The 18790-nt window shown below is 57.4% G+C and overlaps 1 protein-coding gene across 1 annotated transcript in view; it reads left to right on the top strand.

The window, feature by feature from the left end:
- The window catches only part of LOC104514000 (metabotropic glutamate receptor 4), a gene marked incomplete at both ends in the record, with an annotated part of 37762 nt that overhangs the window by 3124 nt on the left and 15848 nt on the right, over positions 1–18790 (top strand). Inside the window, 2 exons of the mRNA XM_010157511.1 lie at positions 5999–6218; positions 17359–17494. Coding sequence (XP_010155813.1) covers positions 5999–6218; positions 17359–17494 — 356 coding nt within the window. The remainder of the gene's footprint in view (positions 1–5998; positions 6219–17358; positions 17495–18790) is intronic.

Below are 18790 nucleotides of genomic sequence, written 5' to 3'. Positions count from 1 at the left end.
CCAGCAGCGGTAGGGGGGTTGCAGCCGCTCTGCACCCCACTCTGTGTTCATGGGGATGCTGCAGAGCCCTCCCTGGAAGATGGGGGGTCACAGCAGCCCCCCAGATTTATCCCTCAGAGCTTGGAGAACCCCCTTCTCTGCTCCCCACCATGTGCACAGCCGAGATGGCCGTTCCTGCCCTGGGATGATGCCATCCCCCTCCGTGGTCCCTCACCCCATTCCACACTCCCCTCCTGTGCATCCCGCTCTGCTCCATCCCCGCTCTCCCCCCAACCCCGCCGGCAGCAAGCCTTGCCCCTCCCTGCCAGGGGTTTTGTCGCTCCCGCGCTACATAAATAAATAACGTGTCCTTCGTTAGATGCCACTGCCTAATTAAAGCTGTACATCAGTGGAACAACTTGCAGATGCGGCAGCCTCTGTCCAAGCCGGTTTCATCACTCGTAGCTCTGCCTGCAGAAAAACCTTCCCCCAAATCCCCAGCCTCGGCTCCTTGCGATAGCATCTCTCTGGCGTCACTGCTTTCTGGCACGCTCCAGCTCCTGCCCACCCCTTTCCGCTGGCTTTCCAGCCCCAGCTCTGCACGGTTTCTCCTGAACCGCCGCAGCAACGATGGTGTAAAAGGAACCAGATCCATCTGCTGCAACTGTGATCCCCAAAACTCCGTGGCAGGGTTTGGGATGTGTTTTTTTGACCCCATCCAGAAAGAGCTGGGACATGATGGAGCCAGAGTGCTCAGCCGGGGTGAGGAGCATCCCTGGTGAGAGGATGGACTTGTCGTGCCGGACACTTTGAGGTGCTTTATTAATTTGCGGCAGCGAGCACAGCAGCTCCTTTTAGCACAGGGGTGTTGCACAGCATGGATAATTCACCCAAGGGAGGACGCTGCCCGTCGGGGTGCTCAGCACCTGCAGGCACGCGACGTTTTGCTGCCTGGAGCTGGGTTGCTGCGGCTGGGGGGGTTGTGGAGCTGGATCAGGCCCCCGGCGCTGAGCCCCCCAGCCTTCTGTCTGCTCCTTGTCTCTCCCAAGTGGCATCCTCCACCACAGGGGATCCCCTGAGGTTTTGGGGGAGCGGGATGGGAGGGATGCTTGTGTTCAGCACCAGGCTTCCCCACTCAGTGGGTGAATAACCTTCATGGAGCCAGGAAGGTGGAAATCGGCCGGGGGACGCTCTGATTAATTGCCCGCTCCTGCCACTTCGTTTCCTGGTTCTTTGCTGGGTTTATTAAAATAAATTGCAGCTGCCTGGCTCCCCCGGGCTGCCCTGGCCCCACAGCCCCCGGCCGTGGCAGCGGCTCCCTCCTCGGTGCCCGGGCACAGCACGGTTCGGTGAGGAGGAGCGGGATGCCGAAGGCTGGGGGGGTGGCTGAAGGGAAGAGCCATGGCTCTCTGCGTTGCTCCTGGCTGGGATGGGAGCTGCTTTGTTGGAAAAAGGGATGCATCCGCCCTCCGGCAACAGCTCTTTTTCTGCTGGAGCTGCCTCCTGGTGCGGGAAGCGCGGTCCACGGGCAATTGAGAAGAAGTTGCGTTCCCATCGCTTGTTTTACATCTGCATCCAGCACTGCCGGATGAGCCGCCTCCGTTCGGCGTAATTCCACACCGGGAAAAGGCTGGCCGGGAGACCCTCCTGCAGCTTCCCAGTGCTTTATTTCTTGACAAGAGCCAGATTTATTGCAGGGGACCGATGGCTGGTGTCAGCCCCGGCGTCGGAGCTGCCCGGTTTACACGCTTGGTATAACGGGGAAGGGAGCGGGCAAGTGGGGGCGTCCGCTGCTCCCTGCCCCACGTTGTGTCTGCCCCTCGGGGGGGCCGGAGCTGGGAGATGGAGGAATTTATCGGCTCTGTGTCGTGTCAGTGCGTCGTGATGCCTGAGTGGTTTCCGTGAAGCAGTTCCCTCCATTTTCAGCAGGGGAAACTGAGGCACGGAGACCTGGTGAGCCCAGGGTCTGCGGGGATTTGGGATCTTTATCACTCTCCAAGGAGATACCGAGGGCTGGGTCCTGTCTTGGTGCTGGGCCTGATCCTGCAGCCCCGGGGAAGGGGCAGTGGGATGCTCGCCCTGCCCCAGTGACAAGGTCTGCGCGGCCCCTGCGGTGCTTTACACTCTCCCTAATTAAAAGCTGCCATCCAAATGGCTCGATGATGGGAATTCTAATTAAATCAATTCCATCTTGTCAGTGAACCAGAGGTTTGCCTGAGATACGCATGAAATTAATAATTATGGTTAGGGAATTAGCTGCTCCCAACCCCGTCTCTGGCGTGGCGGGGCTGGTGCCAGGAGCAGTGGGGCGGGTGCAGGAGCCCCTTTTTGGGATGCTCCTGACCCTGGTGTTCAATGGCCTGTTTGGTTTTCGGCTCCTTCCCTCCCGGCTGCTCAGGCTGATGTTCAGGTTGATGGTCGAGTCGGAGCATCGTGGACGGCTGGGGCCGTGCTGAAATCGCTGCCTTTGCCTAATTCTCCCCAATCTGGAGGAGGTTCTGTCCGCTGCTGTAGAGAAAATGCTGCATCGACTTGTAAACCTGTGTCAGTGAAATGGGTACGAAATCCAGGTGTGTTTGCGGTGTGTTTGGGGTTGATCACACCGATCCATTGCCCCAGGGGCTGGGGGAGCAGGATGACACCCCCAATCCCTGCTCCTGTCTGCTGTCTTATCTTGAGGGATGTTTAGCCAGGTTGGGGGTGCTTCTGGATGATGCTGACTCCATTTTTTGGTTCAAAAGAAGGGAGGAAGGAGGTTTTCCCCCCTGGTCCGGGGTTAGTCCCGGATCTTGATGGGATAAGGGAGCTTGGGGGTGCAGGAGAGCTGGTCCCACTGATTTCCCCGACATGGTATTTATCTCAGGCTGGCGATGAGCCAGGCAGGGTACCACCGGCGCTCAAACATGCAGCTGAGATACGTTTCCAGCTCCCCCTCCCCACAGCATCCTCCTCCTTTCTAAGAACCTTCAATTCCCTGCCTGCATTTTGCTTTTATGGACCTAAAAGGACTTTTGTCTTTTATCTGAGAAAATAGCTGGGAACCAGGAGTTGGGCTATTGTAGACCAGGAGATCCAAAAGCAGAGGGGAAATAAGGCAGAAGTCTGTGAAATGGTCATTTGGGAACTGGTATTTTATTTTCACTTCCACCCAAGGCAGAGGATCAAGAGAGAAAAGCTCTTTCCGTTTGTTTATTAAAATACAGCTTCCAATTCGTAGCCTGTAGATCAACAGGTATTTTCCAGGCTTTGTTTTCCAGCAGGGATTCGAGCAGGATGGGCAGCCTGGGGGTTAAACCCAGGTGTGCTCCAGGCATCTGGGCTTGAGTGGGATGCGTAGTGTCACTGGGGAATAGCTGGGAAGTCTCCATCACCAGCGCCCTGCCTCCTCAGCTGGGATCTGTTTAAGCTAAACCACTTTGCAGAGAAAAAAAATCATTGGGAAAGGATCTTCTGGAAAGGCAGGATTGCATCCCTGTCCCCAGATCCCCTTTGACGTGGGCGCCGCTGCTTTCCGTGCCCGCTTGCCCTCGTCGCATGGACACGCTCCGTGCATCGCCTCCCTCCCCAGCCTCCGTGTCCATCCTTCGGCCAGCGCGGCTGCAGGCCGGGCAGGGAGGAAGCAAGGAGAGAAGGAGCAGAGCAGCCCCCCCGTTCCCTCCCCAGGATGAAGGATTGCCAGACGAGCGCCTCGCCTGCTGAGCAGAATTTTAATCAAGTCTCATGCACCGGCTCCCGGTCACAGGCACCCAACGAGCAGATCACAGCCCCTCGGAAAGGAGCACAAAGCAGATTGTCACAGAGAGTAATCCTATTTGTGCCTTGATAAAGATTCCTTCCTTTCCCTCTACCACTCCTCCATCTCTCCCTTTTTTTTCATCTTCTATTTTGCAGGTAGGTAGAAGGGTGGCTGCTCCTTTCCAGGGGCCTTTTAGCATTCAGGTGGAGTCGTGGGTTTATTACACCGGTATCGCATTTAATAGAGAGAGAGAGGGGAGTGGAAGAGGGGAAAATAACAGAGAAACAAAGGAGAAACTGTGAGATGCAGCCTGGGAGCAGGAGTGGAGGAGGATGGAGTGAGTGGTGGGGGCTGGGAGGGTTGGGAGACCCGAGGGGGTCCGTGGGGTGGCTCTTGTGCAGGTCTCCCCATCCTTGGGATGCCACTACCCAGCCAGGCTCCCAGCAAAGTGGCTGATCTTACAACACTAACTAGGGTCTCCACAGACCCCAAACCCTCTCCCTGTCCTCTCCAAGCCCACCCAGGTGTCTCTGCTGCTGGGAATTGCCTAATGGCTTAATGGGAAATGTGATGGGTGAAGCCAAAGGCAACCTGGGCTGATTTGAGCATCTGGCATGACCTGCTGAGCCTGGGGGATTACTGGATCCATTGCAGCCCCCCGGGGCTGGGGCAGCACTTGTGCTCCTGCCATTACCGAATTATTCCTGAATGGGATTAGAGGGAGCAGAAGGGAAACGTCCTCTAAGAGCTGGGGATGGCTGCTCTGCACCCGCTTGCCCCCAAGGCACAGGGTGGTTTGGGATTGGCGATGCCCTGGGCTCTTCTTCCTTGTGCTCTGTCCCAGTAGCAAAGCAGCGACTGCAGGAAGGCGAGAGGGCAGCCGGACCCTTCCCCGGGTTGTGCCAGCTCTGGGTAGGGCTGTAGCTCCAGTCCCTGCAATTATATCGTTGCTGGATTTAAAACCTTGCCCGGGATTTGGGCAGGGCTCTGCCAGCCCTTGCGATGTGCCGGCTGCACCCAGGACAGGTACCCGCTCGGGGGTGGGATGAGGGATGGGGTGTTGGGTGTTGGGTACATCTTTGGTAGGGAGCTGCAGGCTGGTGGGGAGAACCTGGGCTTGATAATTTAATAAGCCTTTTCCATCTTTAAGACAAATTAACATCTGTGGTGTGTTCTGGAGATGTAAAGTGCTGTGTAAGTGTTAAACATCGCATAATCCTGCAGTGGTAAATCATTCTAATACACTGTGTGAGATGTGGCAGCTCTGGTTAATTTAAAGGGCTTATTTATGGCTTGGATGGGGTAGGATCTGCCCTTCCTGGGGCAGGAAGCCAAAGGGGCGCCTTAGCAGCGCTGTCTGGGGCAGGAGAGAGGTTTTCTCTTTGAGCTATCCCATTCTGGGCACATCTGATGCTCGGGAAACCCTTCTGGGCTCCTGCTGGGTGTCCCGGAGCTTCAGGGGTCCCTGAGCCCCAACATCTCCAGGGGCTGAGCCAGCTTGTGTGGTCAAGGCTTGGTACCTGCTGTCCCCGGATGGTGCTGGTCCCCTTCGCCCAGGCAGCTCCCGGAGGCACCCACAGCTCTCGTTCTGGCCAACACCCCGGGAGCATGGATGGGAGCTCGAAGTAGGCAGGAGGGCATGTTAGTGCTGAAATGAAAGCCTGGGGTGCTCTGAACCTCCCCCTGCAAAGCCCAGGGCTACCCAGCTCCCTGGGGGACCTCACAGGAATGTGTTCAGCTCCCTGGGGGACCTCACAGGGATGTGTTGTTGGGTGCTGTGCGCTGGGGCTGGTTTTTGTTCTTCCTTGGGAGATCCCGGAGCCCTCCTGACGTGCTGGGCTCTGCAGAGCCAGGCGCTTCTGCGGGCAGAAAAGCAGCTCTGAGCTTTCTGATGGTTTTATTTCCCCACCCCCTTCCCAGACATTGGTGTGTGTGGGTTGAGACCGGAGTGGAAGGTATGGAGATGTGTGTCCCAGCATGGGTTGTGGTGGGTTTGTGTTTCCTGTTCCCAGTTATGGATGGAAACCACTGGATTGAAGCCTTTGAGTTGCCCCCAAGACCCAGCAGAGCTGATCAACCTCCACTGCGTGGTCTCCCCGCTGTGAGTTGCTGGTCCTGCTATGGAGCATCCCATGTCCGATCCCACCTGACCCATGGTCTTCCTTGATTTCCACCTCCCTCCCTCCCAGAGCAGAGCTTTGAGAGCATGGGCATGGCGAGGGCATCGCAGTGGGGTGGAGATGACATCTTTCTCCTGATGCTTTGTCTTTCTCCCCTCCATCCCAGATCCCCCAGATCAGCTACGCGTCCACCGCGCCCGACCTGAGCGACAACAGCCGCTACGACTTCTTCTCCCGCGTCGTCCCGTCCGACACCTACCAGGCCCAAGCCATGGTGGACATCGTCAAAGCCCTCAAGTGGAACTACGTCTCCACCTTGGCCTCTGAGGGCAGCTACGGCGAAAGCGGCGTGGAGGCCTTCATCCAGAAGTCCAGGGAGGATGGTGAGTGGGTTTCCCATGGGATGGGGGCTCAGTGTGGGCTTTGGAGTGGCCGGGGCTGGATGGGGATGGAGGGATGTGTCTGGTTGGGCTTCTTGGTCTGAGCTGGGATGTCGTTGTGGTGCATGAGCAAGGGGTAGATGGCATGGTTTGGGGGGTGGTTCCAGGGGCAGCGCAGATTTTGGGGCTGCCCTGCTGGTGGCAAGGACAGCATGGCATCCAGCAAGGATCCAAACTCTCCAGCAAGGATTGGGACCAGTGATCCCAGGCTGCCTGTGCAGGGCAGGCTGCTTTACTGCTGCCAGCTCCTTTGAGGTGGCATCTCAACATCCCGTTTCCTGCTCACCAGGAGAGCTCAGATCTGCCGGGGCCGCTCTAACCCCCTCCCTGCACAGCTGAGCCACGGCGCTGGGCACGTTCCAGAAGAAAAGACTTTTACAAATGTTCCCAGGTTTTAACAGAAAATAAAGTTGGCACCAACACGCGCTTCGCCCAATTTTAGTGGAATTATCCCTGAGGGCAGGTGCTTTAACTTGTCTATAGGCTTTGGACAGGCGGAAAGTCCGTGCTCAGCAAAACTCTTTGGGAGGATTTGTGTGGAGCCAGAAAGCATTTTGCTGACGGGAGTGCTGGGATGCTTAGGGGGGATTAGCAACCTCGGGAGCAGCAGAGAAGCTTGTGGGTATGCGCTGGTGGCCGAGCATCCATCCCAGGACCGGCTGGGATGGTGAGGACCGCTGGGTGTTACTGTCATGGGTGCTATGACCATGAGCCTGAAGCCACCCCGTGGCACAGCGCCGGGTCCCTCCTCGCTCCGACATCGCTTCGCCTCCGCAGCAGCGCGTGCACAGGGCGAGACGGGAGCTAAAGAGGGTTTTCCGAGGCAGTTAAAACCCTGCAGCGCACAGGCTGCTGCCTATTACTGGCTTAACTGTATCTGAATGGCACATTAAGTTCTGGCAAAATCGGTGGGACACCAGCCTATCTGGAGCTAGTCAAACTGTGTTATGGCCTTATAAATGGATAAAGGGAATAAAAACTTCTAGGTGACGAGCTCCTAATCAAAGTCCTATAAATAGGAACAGCGTTAATTCTGTCTCGCGCGCGGGCCCTGGCACTGGGAACCGGCTGTGCTTTTAATATGCAGAGAAACCCATCTGGGGATTCAACCTGGAATCTGCTCTTCAGGATTTTAACTTGAAAAGCAGAATATTTTCACAGGGCTGTGGTTTTGCAAGGAGGAGTAGTGCAGGGATGCTTCGGAGTAGACGAGGGCGGTGCTTGTCGTACTGCTGGGCACGGGGCGTGCTGCTGGTACCCGTGGTGGGGATGTAGGTGTGAGCGGTGCTGGGGTGCCTGCGCTGAGCTGGGGTCGCGTCCGCACGCAGCCGAGCGCGAGGGTGAGTTGTCGCAGGGAATATGTGGATATGGAGATGCAAAGGTGCTCTCAGGGATGCCTGGCAGGTCTGGGGGAGGTGGAAGGGGTCTGTAAATGCCACCAGCAGCCTCGTCTGGCTAGTGAGGAGGTGGAGGTTCTCATCTGACCACAGGAGGAATAAAGGAAAGGAGCCTTTTGTCTGTGTGTGGGGGGCATTTTTCATTACCATAAGCATTTTTCCCCCCAAAATGGGAGTTTCCTTTCCTGCCTTGGGCCAGCAGCTCCTGCCCCACGGGGTGCCCAGAGCTGGGCTGATGGGACTGCTGGGTGACACAGGGAGGTGACAGTGATACGGGGTTAAGCAGATTCAGTAGCCCATGCCTGGCCCCTGCATGCCCCTATCCTGCAGCACGCGTGGCTGGAGGATGCTCTGCCCCCTCCACGGGTGCTGCTCCCCTGGGGGTCTGGGTGCTGGGCTGCACGTAGCCGGGAGGAGCAGGTTGATGCACAGGCACGATTCGAACCCACGCTCCTCCTCCAGTAAGCACCAGTAAGGAGCGTTTGTCGTGACTGGTGGTCCCACTGCAGCACGAGCACTTCTTCTTTGAGATACCTGCGATTACCACGAATTCCTATAACCAGATGGTTAATGATATGACGGCGTAATTGCAGAGTAAACGAGTGTACATGGAGTCGAAATGCACGCGTATTAATCCGGGGCTGAGGCAGTCCTGTAATTTGTGTATCCACATAACCCAACGATTATGTGCATTAGTGATAATTTAGTTATCAAAAAGCATAATTCCGCTGTAATTGCGGTATAACAGCGGCGTAAGTGCAGCCCGTGCGTTATCAGCAGTAACTCTGCTCCCCTGCTCGTGCTCCAGGAAGACGTTTATTTATAAGAGCCGTCATATATCAACCCCAGCGTGGCGCTCCCGGGAAGCGGCTCTCCCTTGGGTGCCTGGGTGGGCTCCGAGCTGCTCCCGAAAGCTGGGAGGGAGCGCCGGGGGTCGGCCTCGCTGCTTTGCCCACGGAAGGTTGCTCCACAGCCGTGAATCGTGGTGCAGTTGGACCAAGAATGGGCTTTTTAAACGTGTTGTTTTCTTTATCTTTGTTTGAAAATCCCCCAGCCTTGCCTCCCGCAGCCGCGCGGTTGGAGGGAGAGCTGGGCTGCGCCTGCTTTGCCTTTCTGCCTTCCCCCATAAATAAGGGATGGCTCCCCGACACCAGAAGGCTTTACAGCAGCGCAGAGCTGCTGGGAATGGGGGAAGGATCCATCCCTTCCCTTTAGAGGTTGTTTGTATACACCTGGTCTCATTTGTGCTTCTCCGGCAGCGTGAAGGGTCCTGCCATTCACTGCTGCTTCCAGGTGCTTCCAGCCTGTCCAGGTGATGTCAAAGGGCCGGCAGCTCGCTCAGGATCTGGCCTCTGCCTACGCTTGCCAGCGGCTCATCAAGCGGCAGGGTTTACCCGTGCCGGGGTATTTATGCTGGGGGAAGGAGCTGGTCCCGGGTGCAGGGTGAGCATCTCCCTGCTCTCTTCCCGAGCAGCACTCTGCTTCATTTCTCATGCCAAGCCTGAGTCTTCAGAGTCGGTTTTTATTTCCATCAGGCAATAATGCTCATTGCTGTAGTTAGCAGTTAGCATTCAAGCTGTTTGCTTTCCGATGCATTATCAACTTGACCTTCAGTTTCAATTTTTCGCAGAGCCTCGCGTTAAAGCCTTCGCTGTTGCAGTGGAAAACGTTTCTGCTTGAGGCACAAACCGATCCCCTCCGCTGGCGAGGGGAGGAGAAACTCGCCCTGGGGACAGGTTATTCCTGCAACAGGCCCTGGCCGTGGGCTGCCCAGACAGACTGACCTGGGAGGGTGATTATGTTGTATATAGTGTAATTACTCTGGCAATTATCTTGTTGGCCTCTGGCGATGGTGTTGGTTGCACCGATGGCCGGGCAGTCCTTACTCACTAGAGTGATGTTTTTTTGGGCGCTGGTGTTGCAGAGATGTTACGTCTGCAAAGGATGAATTTTCTTTGGCCATTTTAAAGTGTTTTAAGTGCTCCCCCAAAGCATCCTGCAAAGGGGGTGGGTGCCAGCTGCATTGGCACCTTGGCACCAAGGGGAGAGGCAGGACCAGCAGCGGGGTGTCCCCATCTCCTCTCGTACAGCAGCTCCCCTTGATCCCTGGCATCGTTTCGGTGGACAGACAGACCCATCCGCAGTCCTTAGGCTCTGTGCGTGTTGACAACGCCGCTGCCGCCGAGCTCTCGAGATGAAGTGTTAGATTTATGTTTATGTAATGTAGCTGGTGAGCACGGCACGTTATGCCATGCGTCATAATGTGCAGCGCGCGGTTTTGTGAAGAGGGTAATATTTCCAGCCCAGCGCAAGACTCCTTAGTCATGTGTCTGGATCAATTTTACACTGTCATTTCCCCCCTCTATTGTTTTATCCTTCGCTGAGTTTTCTATATTTTCAGCGAAGAGGCTGATACATATTTGTGATGCATTTGCTCATCCCCATGTGACATCCGTGGCTGTCTCTTTCTGGTTTTAGCCGGGTTTATTACTTTTGGTTGATGCATCAGGATGTCACCCCCAAAAAGCTGCTCCCAAGGCTCGAGGCATCAGCGAGCATCAATATGGCTTTGCAGCAGCTTTGGGTATGCAAACCCAAAGGTTGCCAATCCTGGGTATTCGCTGGCCTTGGGGATCATCCCGCCCTGTGGATGCCATCCCCGTGGAACAGCTGGGATGGCCAGGAGGGTGATGCTGGTGGGTGCCCCCGGTACCTCCCGGTGCTGTTTGCAGGGAGTTTCCTCTGCCCAGCAAAGTGCAGGAGTTCAAGTGAGCGACCTCCAGCTCCGTGACAGGGAGGTATGATGAGCGGGAGGGCAGAGCCGGGCTGGTGATCCAGCTCCCTTTCACCCCCGAGGCCGTCTCTGCTTGTGCAGTCAGCACTCCGTTCACGGCTCACCGGAGGGCTCTTCCACGCTGCCGGCGTCTCGGCTCCCCAGCCGAATCCTCCCAGTCAGCAGCTGGCACAGAGCTGGATGTTTTGGCGTGGCACGATAACGATAGCCCAAAGGGTCCCTGCTCCGGGGTTTAGGTGAACCTTTTCCTGGCCAATAACACCGAGGGTGGTGGCATCTGTCTCCCCTGGAGCTTGAGTCTCTGTCCTTGCACAGCGCACCTCAGGAAGGGTCCCTGGCACCCACAGGGCAGTATCATGGTTATACCCATCCCCTGAGTTCTTGTGCTGGTCTGTCATCCCACCCTCTGCCCAGAAATCAGCGCCAGCTCTCGCTGGATGTGGCCCCTCTTTGTGCTGGATGAGGCAGCCGGAGGGACAGGTCTGGTCACTGAGGCTCTGCTGCCATCGCCACTTTGGGTCCTGAAGCTCTTTCAGGCTCCTCGGAGACAGAAACCACCTTTCCCAAGTTATTTTCCTATTTATTCCCCCCCACTGCTTCTTTTCTTTTTGCTACTATCAATGCTGTGTACCCCAACACAGCCTGAAGAGAGGTGTGCCTCAGTTTCCCCACCTAAAAACCTTCCCTGTCCTTGAGCTGAATGATGGTGGATGCAAAATCTTCTGCAAGCTGGGACTGGGGAGAGCCAGAGATGTACTGGAGCTGGGAAAACGCTGCCTCCAGCCCTGGGGCTTTCTCCCTTCGCTGGCTGAAGTCTGGCTGTAAGTAGGGCTGAGCTCCGTGTTGTCAGGTCTCGCCGTGCTCCCGTTGTGCGGCGGGAGGCGAGCGAGGCCGACAGAGAGGAGCTATTAGTTGTGGTCGGGGCTGGCGTGCGGGCTCTGGCTCGCAGCCCAAACCTGGGCTTTGGAGGCAGCCCGAGTCGATATCTTGCTCTTTAATATTTTCGGTGTGTGTCGGGGGTGCCTGCGGGCTGGTGACCCGCTCTGGGTCCTGCCAAGAAAATGCTGGCGGCTTTGTGGAGCTCCCAGCGAGGATCTGAGATGAGGTGAGGTGGGAGTTCCAGCCCCAGGATTGGTGGAGAGCGTGTTTTCCATGAGGAGGGGTGAGATAAATGAAGGGAAAAGCTGTTTTGCACTTCAAGCCCCAGCTCCTGGAGTCGTGTGATGGGTGGGGGGTCTCTGCTGCAGGGTGACGCTGCCTTTGCAGAGCAGTAGATAAGGGAAAGACTGCAAAATCCTGCTCTACACCTCCCCAGAAATCCCAGCTCTTCCCAATCCAGGGCTGGAGCAGGAGCAGGGGGGAGATGTAGCCCAAGGGACAGCTCGCCTGGAGAGGAGCTGCAGGGGCTTGACTTGCTGGAGTCCCTGCTTAGGTGTAGCAGAAGATCATGGATGTGTGGTGCTATTACCTGAGTGAGAAACTTGAATTTTCTGCTCCCTGGCATCCCACCCAAGGCCCTGGGTTTGACTGAAGAGTTGCTTTTTCCCCCCGCTTCCTGTCCCCATTGCAAACCCATTAATTACCGCTTTAGCCCGGCGGTGCAGGACGTTGAAAAGCGGGTGTTGGTTGCTGAGATTCGTGATGTCTGGTGAGATTTCGAAACACCAAAGAGCAGCGTCTGAGCTGGCTCCAGGGGCAAGGCAGGCGGCAAGTGCCAGGAGCCTCCGGTGATGGGGATGTGTGATGCGGAGCCCAGGGTGTGCAGGGTGGGACCCACCATCCCCACAGTGGGATCAGGCTGCAAAAATATGGGGGTGAGGAGGTGCCATCGTTCCTGGCTTTGTGTTCCCAGGAGAGAAGGGGTGAGATGCCCACCTTGCAGTGGAATGCAGGAGAACTGGCTGCAGCAGGGGATGCGTTGGGCTGGTTTTGGGTCACAAAGGCGGGTTGGTGTCCGCACACACACCCAAGCTGGTAGCGGAGGTGCTTTGCCAGCAGCAGGGCTGGGAGTTGTGGGATATCATGATGGATAATCCGTGTATGACTGTCGTTAGGGCTCCAGCACAACAAAGGAGGGACTAGAGCACCGTGTGATAGGACCTGGGTGGCTCGTGCCACGGCAGGGGGTTGTTTCCCCATCACACCGCTCTCCCCAGCCTGGTTGTGCATGGGTACCCACAGAATGTGGGGAGCATTTCCCAAATTGCAAAGGCACCTGTTGCTGCAGTGTTGAGGGTGGGTGGATGGATGGATGGATGGATGGTCCAAACCCTTGCCCTGTGTAGGACATCCTGTGCTCCATGATGAGACCAAAGCACACGGGTTCTGCAGTGGCACAGGAGCTTTGCCTCTGCAAGGCCACAGAGCCATGTCCCTAATGACTTCTCCTCTAATGAGTCGGTTTCTGGAGGCTTTGAAGCGGCATGAATAATGAATCCCGGGGCAGGGGAGCAGCCAGCCGCTTGCCAATTAGGACTCTGGGCTTGAGAATCTCATTTAAATGGCTGGGGTTAGGAAGGGAGCATGCGGGGCAGCCGTGCGGGGTCTGCTGGCAGAAGCCAGGCTGTGCAAGCCCCATCCCCTCCCCGGGGTTCCCAGGGAGTGTGTCACCATGGGGGGGCATGTGCCTGGTACTGTTCGCAGCAGGGTTGAGCCAGACCCCCTGTTTCCAACGTGTCGGGCCCGTGCTCACCCAGTGCCGCGCAGCCGGCTCGGCGGGGAGCCCCGGCGGAGCGCTCCCTGATTGATGGTGTATGTTAGCGACAGCAAAAGCTTATTATCCACCTGCAATCAAGAGGGCACTTTAGCATCACGCTTCCCGGAGCAGCTGCGCTCCCACCGAGCCCGGAACGGTGGAGATTAAACCCTGACCCGTGTTTGACAACACACGTTAACCTCATCTTAATGAGGAGAGTCCCTGAGGCCCCCGGTGAGCAGGGAGCAGAGCCGCGGGGATGCCGGGGGAGGCTGGGATCCCGCCAGGCTGGGGGTGATGCCAGTGGGAGGGATGTGGCTGTGTGCTGGAGGATGGCAGAGGCAGCGGTTTGCTCCTGGAGGGCTTTGCCCTGCTCAGGGTGGGATGCTCATGGGCAAGGGTGGGTGTGCGGGGCTGTTGGGTGGCACTGGGTGATGACCCCTGCGGTTGTGCCCCTTGGGCCAAGGTGGGATTGGGTGCAGAGGTGTCCCCACTGCCCTGGCCTGGCTAGGAGTGTGGGTTGGTTGCTGCAGGATGAGCTCTGCGGCAAACCCTTCCCTTTGCAGAGCTGCTCTCGCTGCACGTCCCAGGTTTGCACAGGAGATTTTCCCTCTTGCCCTGACAAGCATCTGCACTGAGACCCGCCTGGGTGGGATGGGATGGCTGCTGCTTACTAACCCAGGTGGGCTTGGTATGGCAAGCTCTGGCAGGCGGCAGAGAAAGGGCTGCAAGTGGCAGTGCTGGGCATGCTTGGCCACATCCTGTAATTACGTCCCCGCTATTCCACTCTCCCTCTTGCTCTTTGCTCACCCGGATGTTGGCTGCTGAATATTTCATCCCTGGCTCTTCCCAGCAGCCTCCCTGCGAAGCTGCTGGTTTTGCCGCTGTGGGACCGGGCTGCCACCCGCTTCATCCGGAGCCAAAAGCAGCTCCGGATGCTCCCGGGCTGTGAGGCTGCAGCTCTGGGTGCCTGATTGTTGCCCCAGCCCATGGGAGGGTTGGAAATAGGCTCGGGTTGGGTGTTCAAGGGTGTTTCTTGCTGCAAGCACCCTGCATCCTGCGCTGCATCCGTCAGTGATGGTCTGCATGGGATCTTGGCTGAGCATCCTTGAATCTGGTGCCTGTTTCCAGGCTGTCTCCAGCAGCTGGCTGTGGGATGCTGCCCAGTCCTCCCCACTGTTCCTGCTCCTCTTTGGTCCTTTTCTAAAGCTGGAGGAGGAAAAGGGTCCCCGTCCCTCACCTCCTGCCTTCTCCCAGAGTCAGACCTTGGCCTAAGGCAGGAAGCGATGCCACGCCATCCCGCTGGAGGAGGAAGAGCAGCCGCCTCCTCCCCATCGCTGCCGCCTCCTCACTTTGATTTCTTGCTTTAGAGGAGTGTTTTGACTAAATGGATTTTTGTGCGAAGACAGTAGGAGCATCACTTGGCAAATCCCCCTTCCCGCCGCGGCGCCCGGGGGCCATGAATAATGCAGGTGCTGAGAGCCGGGGCTGCTGGAGGTGAGCAGGGCTGCCCTGAAACACACAGCTCTGCCCACCCCAGCCACCTCCCCCTGCCTCCCCGACCTCTTTTTGTTCTTTAATGAAGAAGATAAACACCTTAAGCTTCGTTGCCAGCATTGACGCACTGGCTGGAGGAGGGTGCTGTGGGAATGTGGGGCTCCCAGACCCAACCAGGGCTTTTAGCTGGGCAAGGTTGGTGTGATTCCTGAGCCTGGAGAGCCCCGAAGAGCCGTAGCGAACTGTAGGGCACAGGCAGCACAGCCAAGGGTTGCAGATCCATGTGTCCATCCTCGGGGTAGTTTCTTCCCAGCATCCAGCCCCTTCTTTGGGTCTCCATCCCTTCTTTCCCCTCCCGTTGGCCTGACCACGTCCTGCTCGCGCGCGCCACACTCTCCAGCCACTGCGTAACTAACATCCTCATTACATCCTAATTGCCCAGATCCCTTTTCTGTTATGTTCCTTGTTAGTTTGATTTAACAGAGCTGCCAAGTAACTTGGTCGTTTCTGAGTTGCCATTGATTTAGTCTCCTTTCTTATTTATTTATGGGCCCGTCTCCTCTGCCACCCCCTCCTGCCACGTGAACAGGAAGACAGTCCCTGCCACAAGCTCACCCAAGGCCACTTGCTGCCCCTGTGAGGATTATCCTTCCCTTTTGAGCTGGATTTTGCTGAGCTTCCTCCAGCCTGGGGTCCCGTGTACCCCAGCAGCACATGCAGAGCTGGTGTGGGACAGCCATGGGATCCTCGGAATGCTCAAAGCCACTGCTTGGGGTGAGGGGGATAAAACACATTGGGGGGACCCCCGTGCGAAGGTGGTGGGCTGGAAAGTCTCGGAGCCAGGTTGGCTCTGGCCGTGCTGGGAAGGGGCTGGTGCTGTAACCCCTGGGTCCCTGTGTCACACACCCGTGTGTGCAGGGCCACGTGTCACGGCGTGTGGCTTCCCATGCTCACACGAGCCCGGAGCAGAGCACACAGCACGGCAGCCTCGCGATGTTGGTGCCCGGTGGCACGTGGGTGTGCGCTTGTGCCAGCCCCGAGCTGTCACTCGTGTGTGCACACACCCTACGTTTTGGAAGGCGCTCGTGTTTGCAAACTGCTGCTTTTCTTGGATTTTCTCCTTTTATTGCCATGGAAACTGTAATTAAGCGGCACCGGCTCCCTAGCCGGAGCCATTGTCTCTGGTGGCACAGCCCCGGGCACTCTGTGGCCTGGCTGGGGGCTCGATGGTGACCGGGGATGTGCCCGTCCTGCCGGCACTGCCTGCTGCTGCCCGTCTCGCCTGGCTGATCTGTCTGTCCGGGAGTCTGTTTATCCAACTCCCTCCTCTCCATCCATCTGGCTCCCCATATGGGGAACAAACAGCAAATTGGCCCAATTTCTTACCATAGGAAAAAAAAACCCACCCTGAAAGCCACCCCTTCTGTGGTGGGCTCAGGGTGCTGGGGGTGGGTGATGCTCCCCTGGCCTGTGGGTGTTTGCTGCGGGATGCTGTTATCCCCATCCCTGCGACCTCCCTTCCTGCACGCTCGGCACCCATCAGACCCCCCCTGTCCGTGTCGTTAGGCTACAGCGGGACAAATTACCCCGGTTTTCCTCCAGCACTGTGGGAAGGAGCAAACTTTCCCATCCCAGAGGCCTCTGCCGCGCTGCCTGTCCCCATCCTGCCCTCCCCCTGCTCCTCTCCAGGGCCATAAGCTGGGAAATCTCTCCCTGCCACCGTGTGCTAATTACTCTGACCTTTGCTTAAGCGGGGATCTTTTAGTGGCAGGCGAGGTATCAGCCATGTTATTTACTATGCAAATTGAGACCGTCAATTACATCCAGAAGGTCCCAAAATGTTTCATTTTCTCTCCCATCTCTCTTTTTATTGGCATCTGCAAAAATGCAGGAGCAGGAGGGCTCTGGCTTTTCGGAGCTGGAGGCTGGGAGCCCAGCAGCCGTGTGTGGGGACTCTTCCACTTGCCAGCTTCCCCTTGTCTCTTTTAATTTTAATTAACTGCTTTTGTGATCGCCTCGTTGAAAGCTGGGCTGGGAGTCCAGCCGGAGCCACAGGGATGGGAATAAATCCCTTCGTAGGGCCAGGCTGCTGTCTCGGGGGCAATAGGCTCGTGCCAGGGCTGCAGCCCATCATCTCCTCTTCCCCAGGGCTGTTTTTGCCAGTCCGGTGCACGTGCAGAGCCCTATGCAAAACCCATTCCTGGGCTGGGGAGAGGCTGGTGCTTGGAGCTGGCTGGAAAAACCCGCTCCGAGGTGCCGGGATGGGACTGGGTGTCTGCTGGGGGGACGGGGCGTGATGTGGCTGTGGCTGGAGGTTCCTGTGACAGGTACAAAGAGGAGCGGGTGGAAGGCATGGATGAGCTACGGAGATGCGGGATGGGAGGGAAGATGGCACAGAAGGGCTGAGCTGCAGAGCAGAGGAGGGGTGAAGGAAGCGACCTGGGAGAGGGGGGTAAGGGCAGGGCTCGGGTACATGTCCTGGGGGGCTGGGTGGTGGCCAGGGGGCTCTGGGATCGGTGGGCTGTGGAGATGGCACGGTGCCGGAGGAGGTGGCGGGTGCTGATCCCGTCTGGGGTGGGAGTGTAGGTGAGCTGGGGAGAGACCCCCGTTTGCCTGTGGTGGGGCTGAGGAGCAGTGGGAGAAGGGCTGTCCCTGGAAATGGGGGGCTCATGGGGTGCCTCAGGGCTCTCTCTGCCACAGGGGGTGTGTGTGTGGCCCAGTCCGTCAAGATCCCACGGGAGCCCAAGCCGGGAGAGTTCGACAAGATCATCCGCCGCCTCCTGGAGACCTCCCACGCTCGGGCTGTCATCATCTTCGCTAACGAAGACGATATCAGGTGCGGAGGGGCCAGCCTGGCTGGGAGGGGGGCTGGGGGGATGAATGCACTCAGGGCACTCACACCGAGCCCGACGTGTTCTACGCATGCTGCTGGCCGGGGTGTGGGAAGCGGGATGTGAATGGCAGGAGCCAACCGTGCCTGCAGTGTGTAGGTGCGTCTGCAACGTGGTGTAGGTGCGTCTGCAACAGGGAGCAGATGAGTCCGCACAGCTGCCTTCGCAGCATGGCACGCACGTGTCTGCAAGGAGAGAGGATGCACCTTGCAGCGTGGCAGGGACGTGTTTGCAGCAGGCACCCACTAGAGCTGACTTCAGAGTGCCCGCCTGGCACATTGCTGCCATCAAACCACAGCGATGCCGAGCTCAAAGGAGGAAAAATCTACTTTCACTGGCTTGGAACCCCCTGCTGCCACGGCTGGGCTGCTTCATGCCACCCACGCGTGGGTCAGAGCTGGCGCGTGGCCTCGCTGAGCATCGGCCATGGCAGGATCCAGGCATTGGTTCTGCTCCTCCATCCAGCCTCAACCCGTGGCATGGAAGAAGGGTGGGTCGGGAGGGCCTTTTGGGGACCCCCCTTGCTTCCTCCCCTGTCCGGCGGGGCTGGAGACCCAGCCACGCTTCGAGGTGATGAGCTGCTCTCCAGGCAAAGCAACGTCTTGCAGCTCCTGTTGTTTATGGAGCAGAATGATTCACATGGAACTACCCCTGATTTCCTAAGTATCTAATTTATTAATCAGCAAACATTATGGAAATGTGGGTAAACTGCGATTTTAAATCAGTTTACATCAGATGTGCAAACGCTCCGAGTTTCTTTTTTCCCTCCTTAATAGAAATGTCTGCAAAGCTGACATTTACGCGGGTGTGTGGTGAGAAACTGGGGATTTACCTCCTGTGTAAATGGCAAGCCCCATTAACTGGGGTTTGTAAACATTTACCCATCCAAATAGGATTACATCCCATGAGCAGTGCTTTACGCACACCCACCTCGTGCCGGGTAAGCGTGGGTTTAGCCCGGGCACGGAGACCGCAGTGATCCCCATCCCTGTGCCAGCTTGGGCTGCAGAGCCTGGAAGATGGTGTGTTGCCTCTTCCGAAACGTGCGGGGCCACTGGGTGGTTGTTGCTTGAATTTCTGCCTGGCTTGGATCGGGTGTAAATCACCAGTCTCCCAGGAACGTCCTCGATTTGCCCCGGGGAGATCCAGCCGCCCATGAGGACTATGGGCAGCTGGAGATGCTGCTGGTGCTCGGAGCGGGATGTGGGGTTTGACGACCTTGCTGCGGCAGGGGGGGGCCA

Source organism: Eurypyga helias, unplaced genomic scaffold (assembly GCF_000690775.1).
Source record: "Eurypyga helias isolate BGI_N326 unplaced genomic scaffold, ASM69077v1 scaffold13318, whole genome shotgun sequence".
In the NCBI taxonomy this organism is placed as follows: Eukaryota; Metazoa; Chordata; class Aves; order Eurypygiformes; family Eurypygidae; genus Eurypyga; species Eurypyga helias.
Note: the sequence above shows the minus strand (reverse complement) of the source record. Positions and strands in the feature narration are given on the sequence as shown.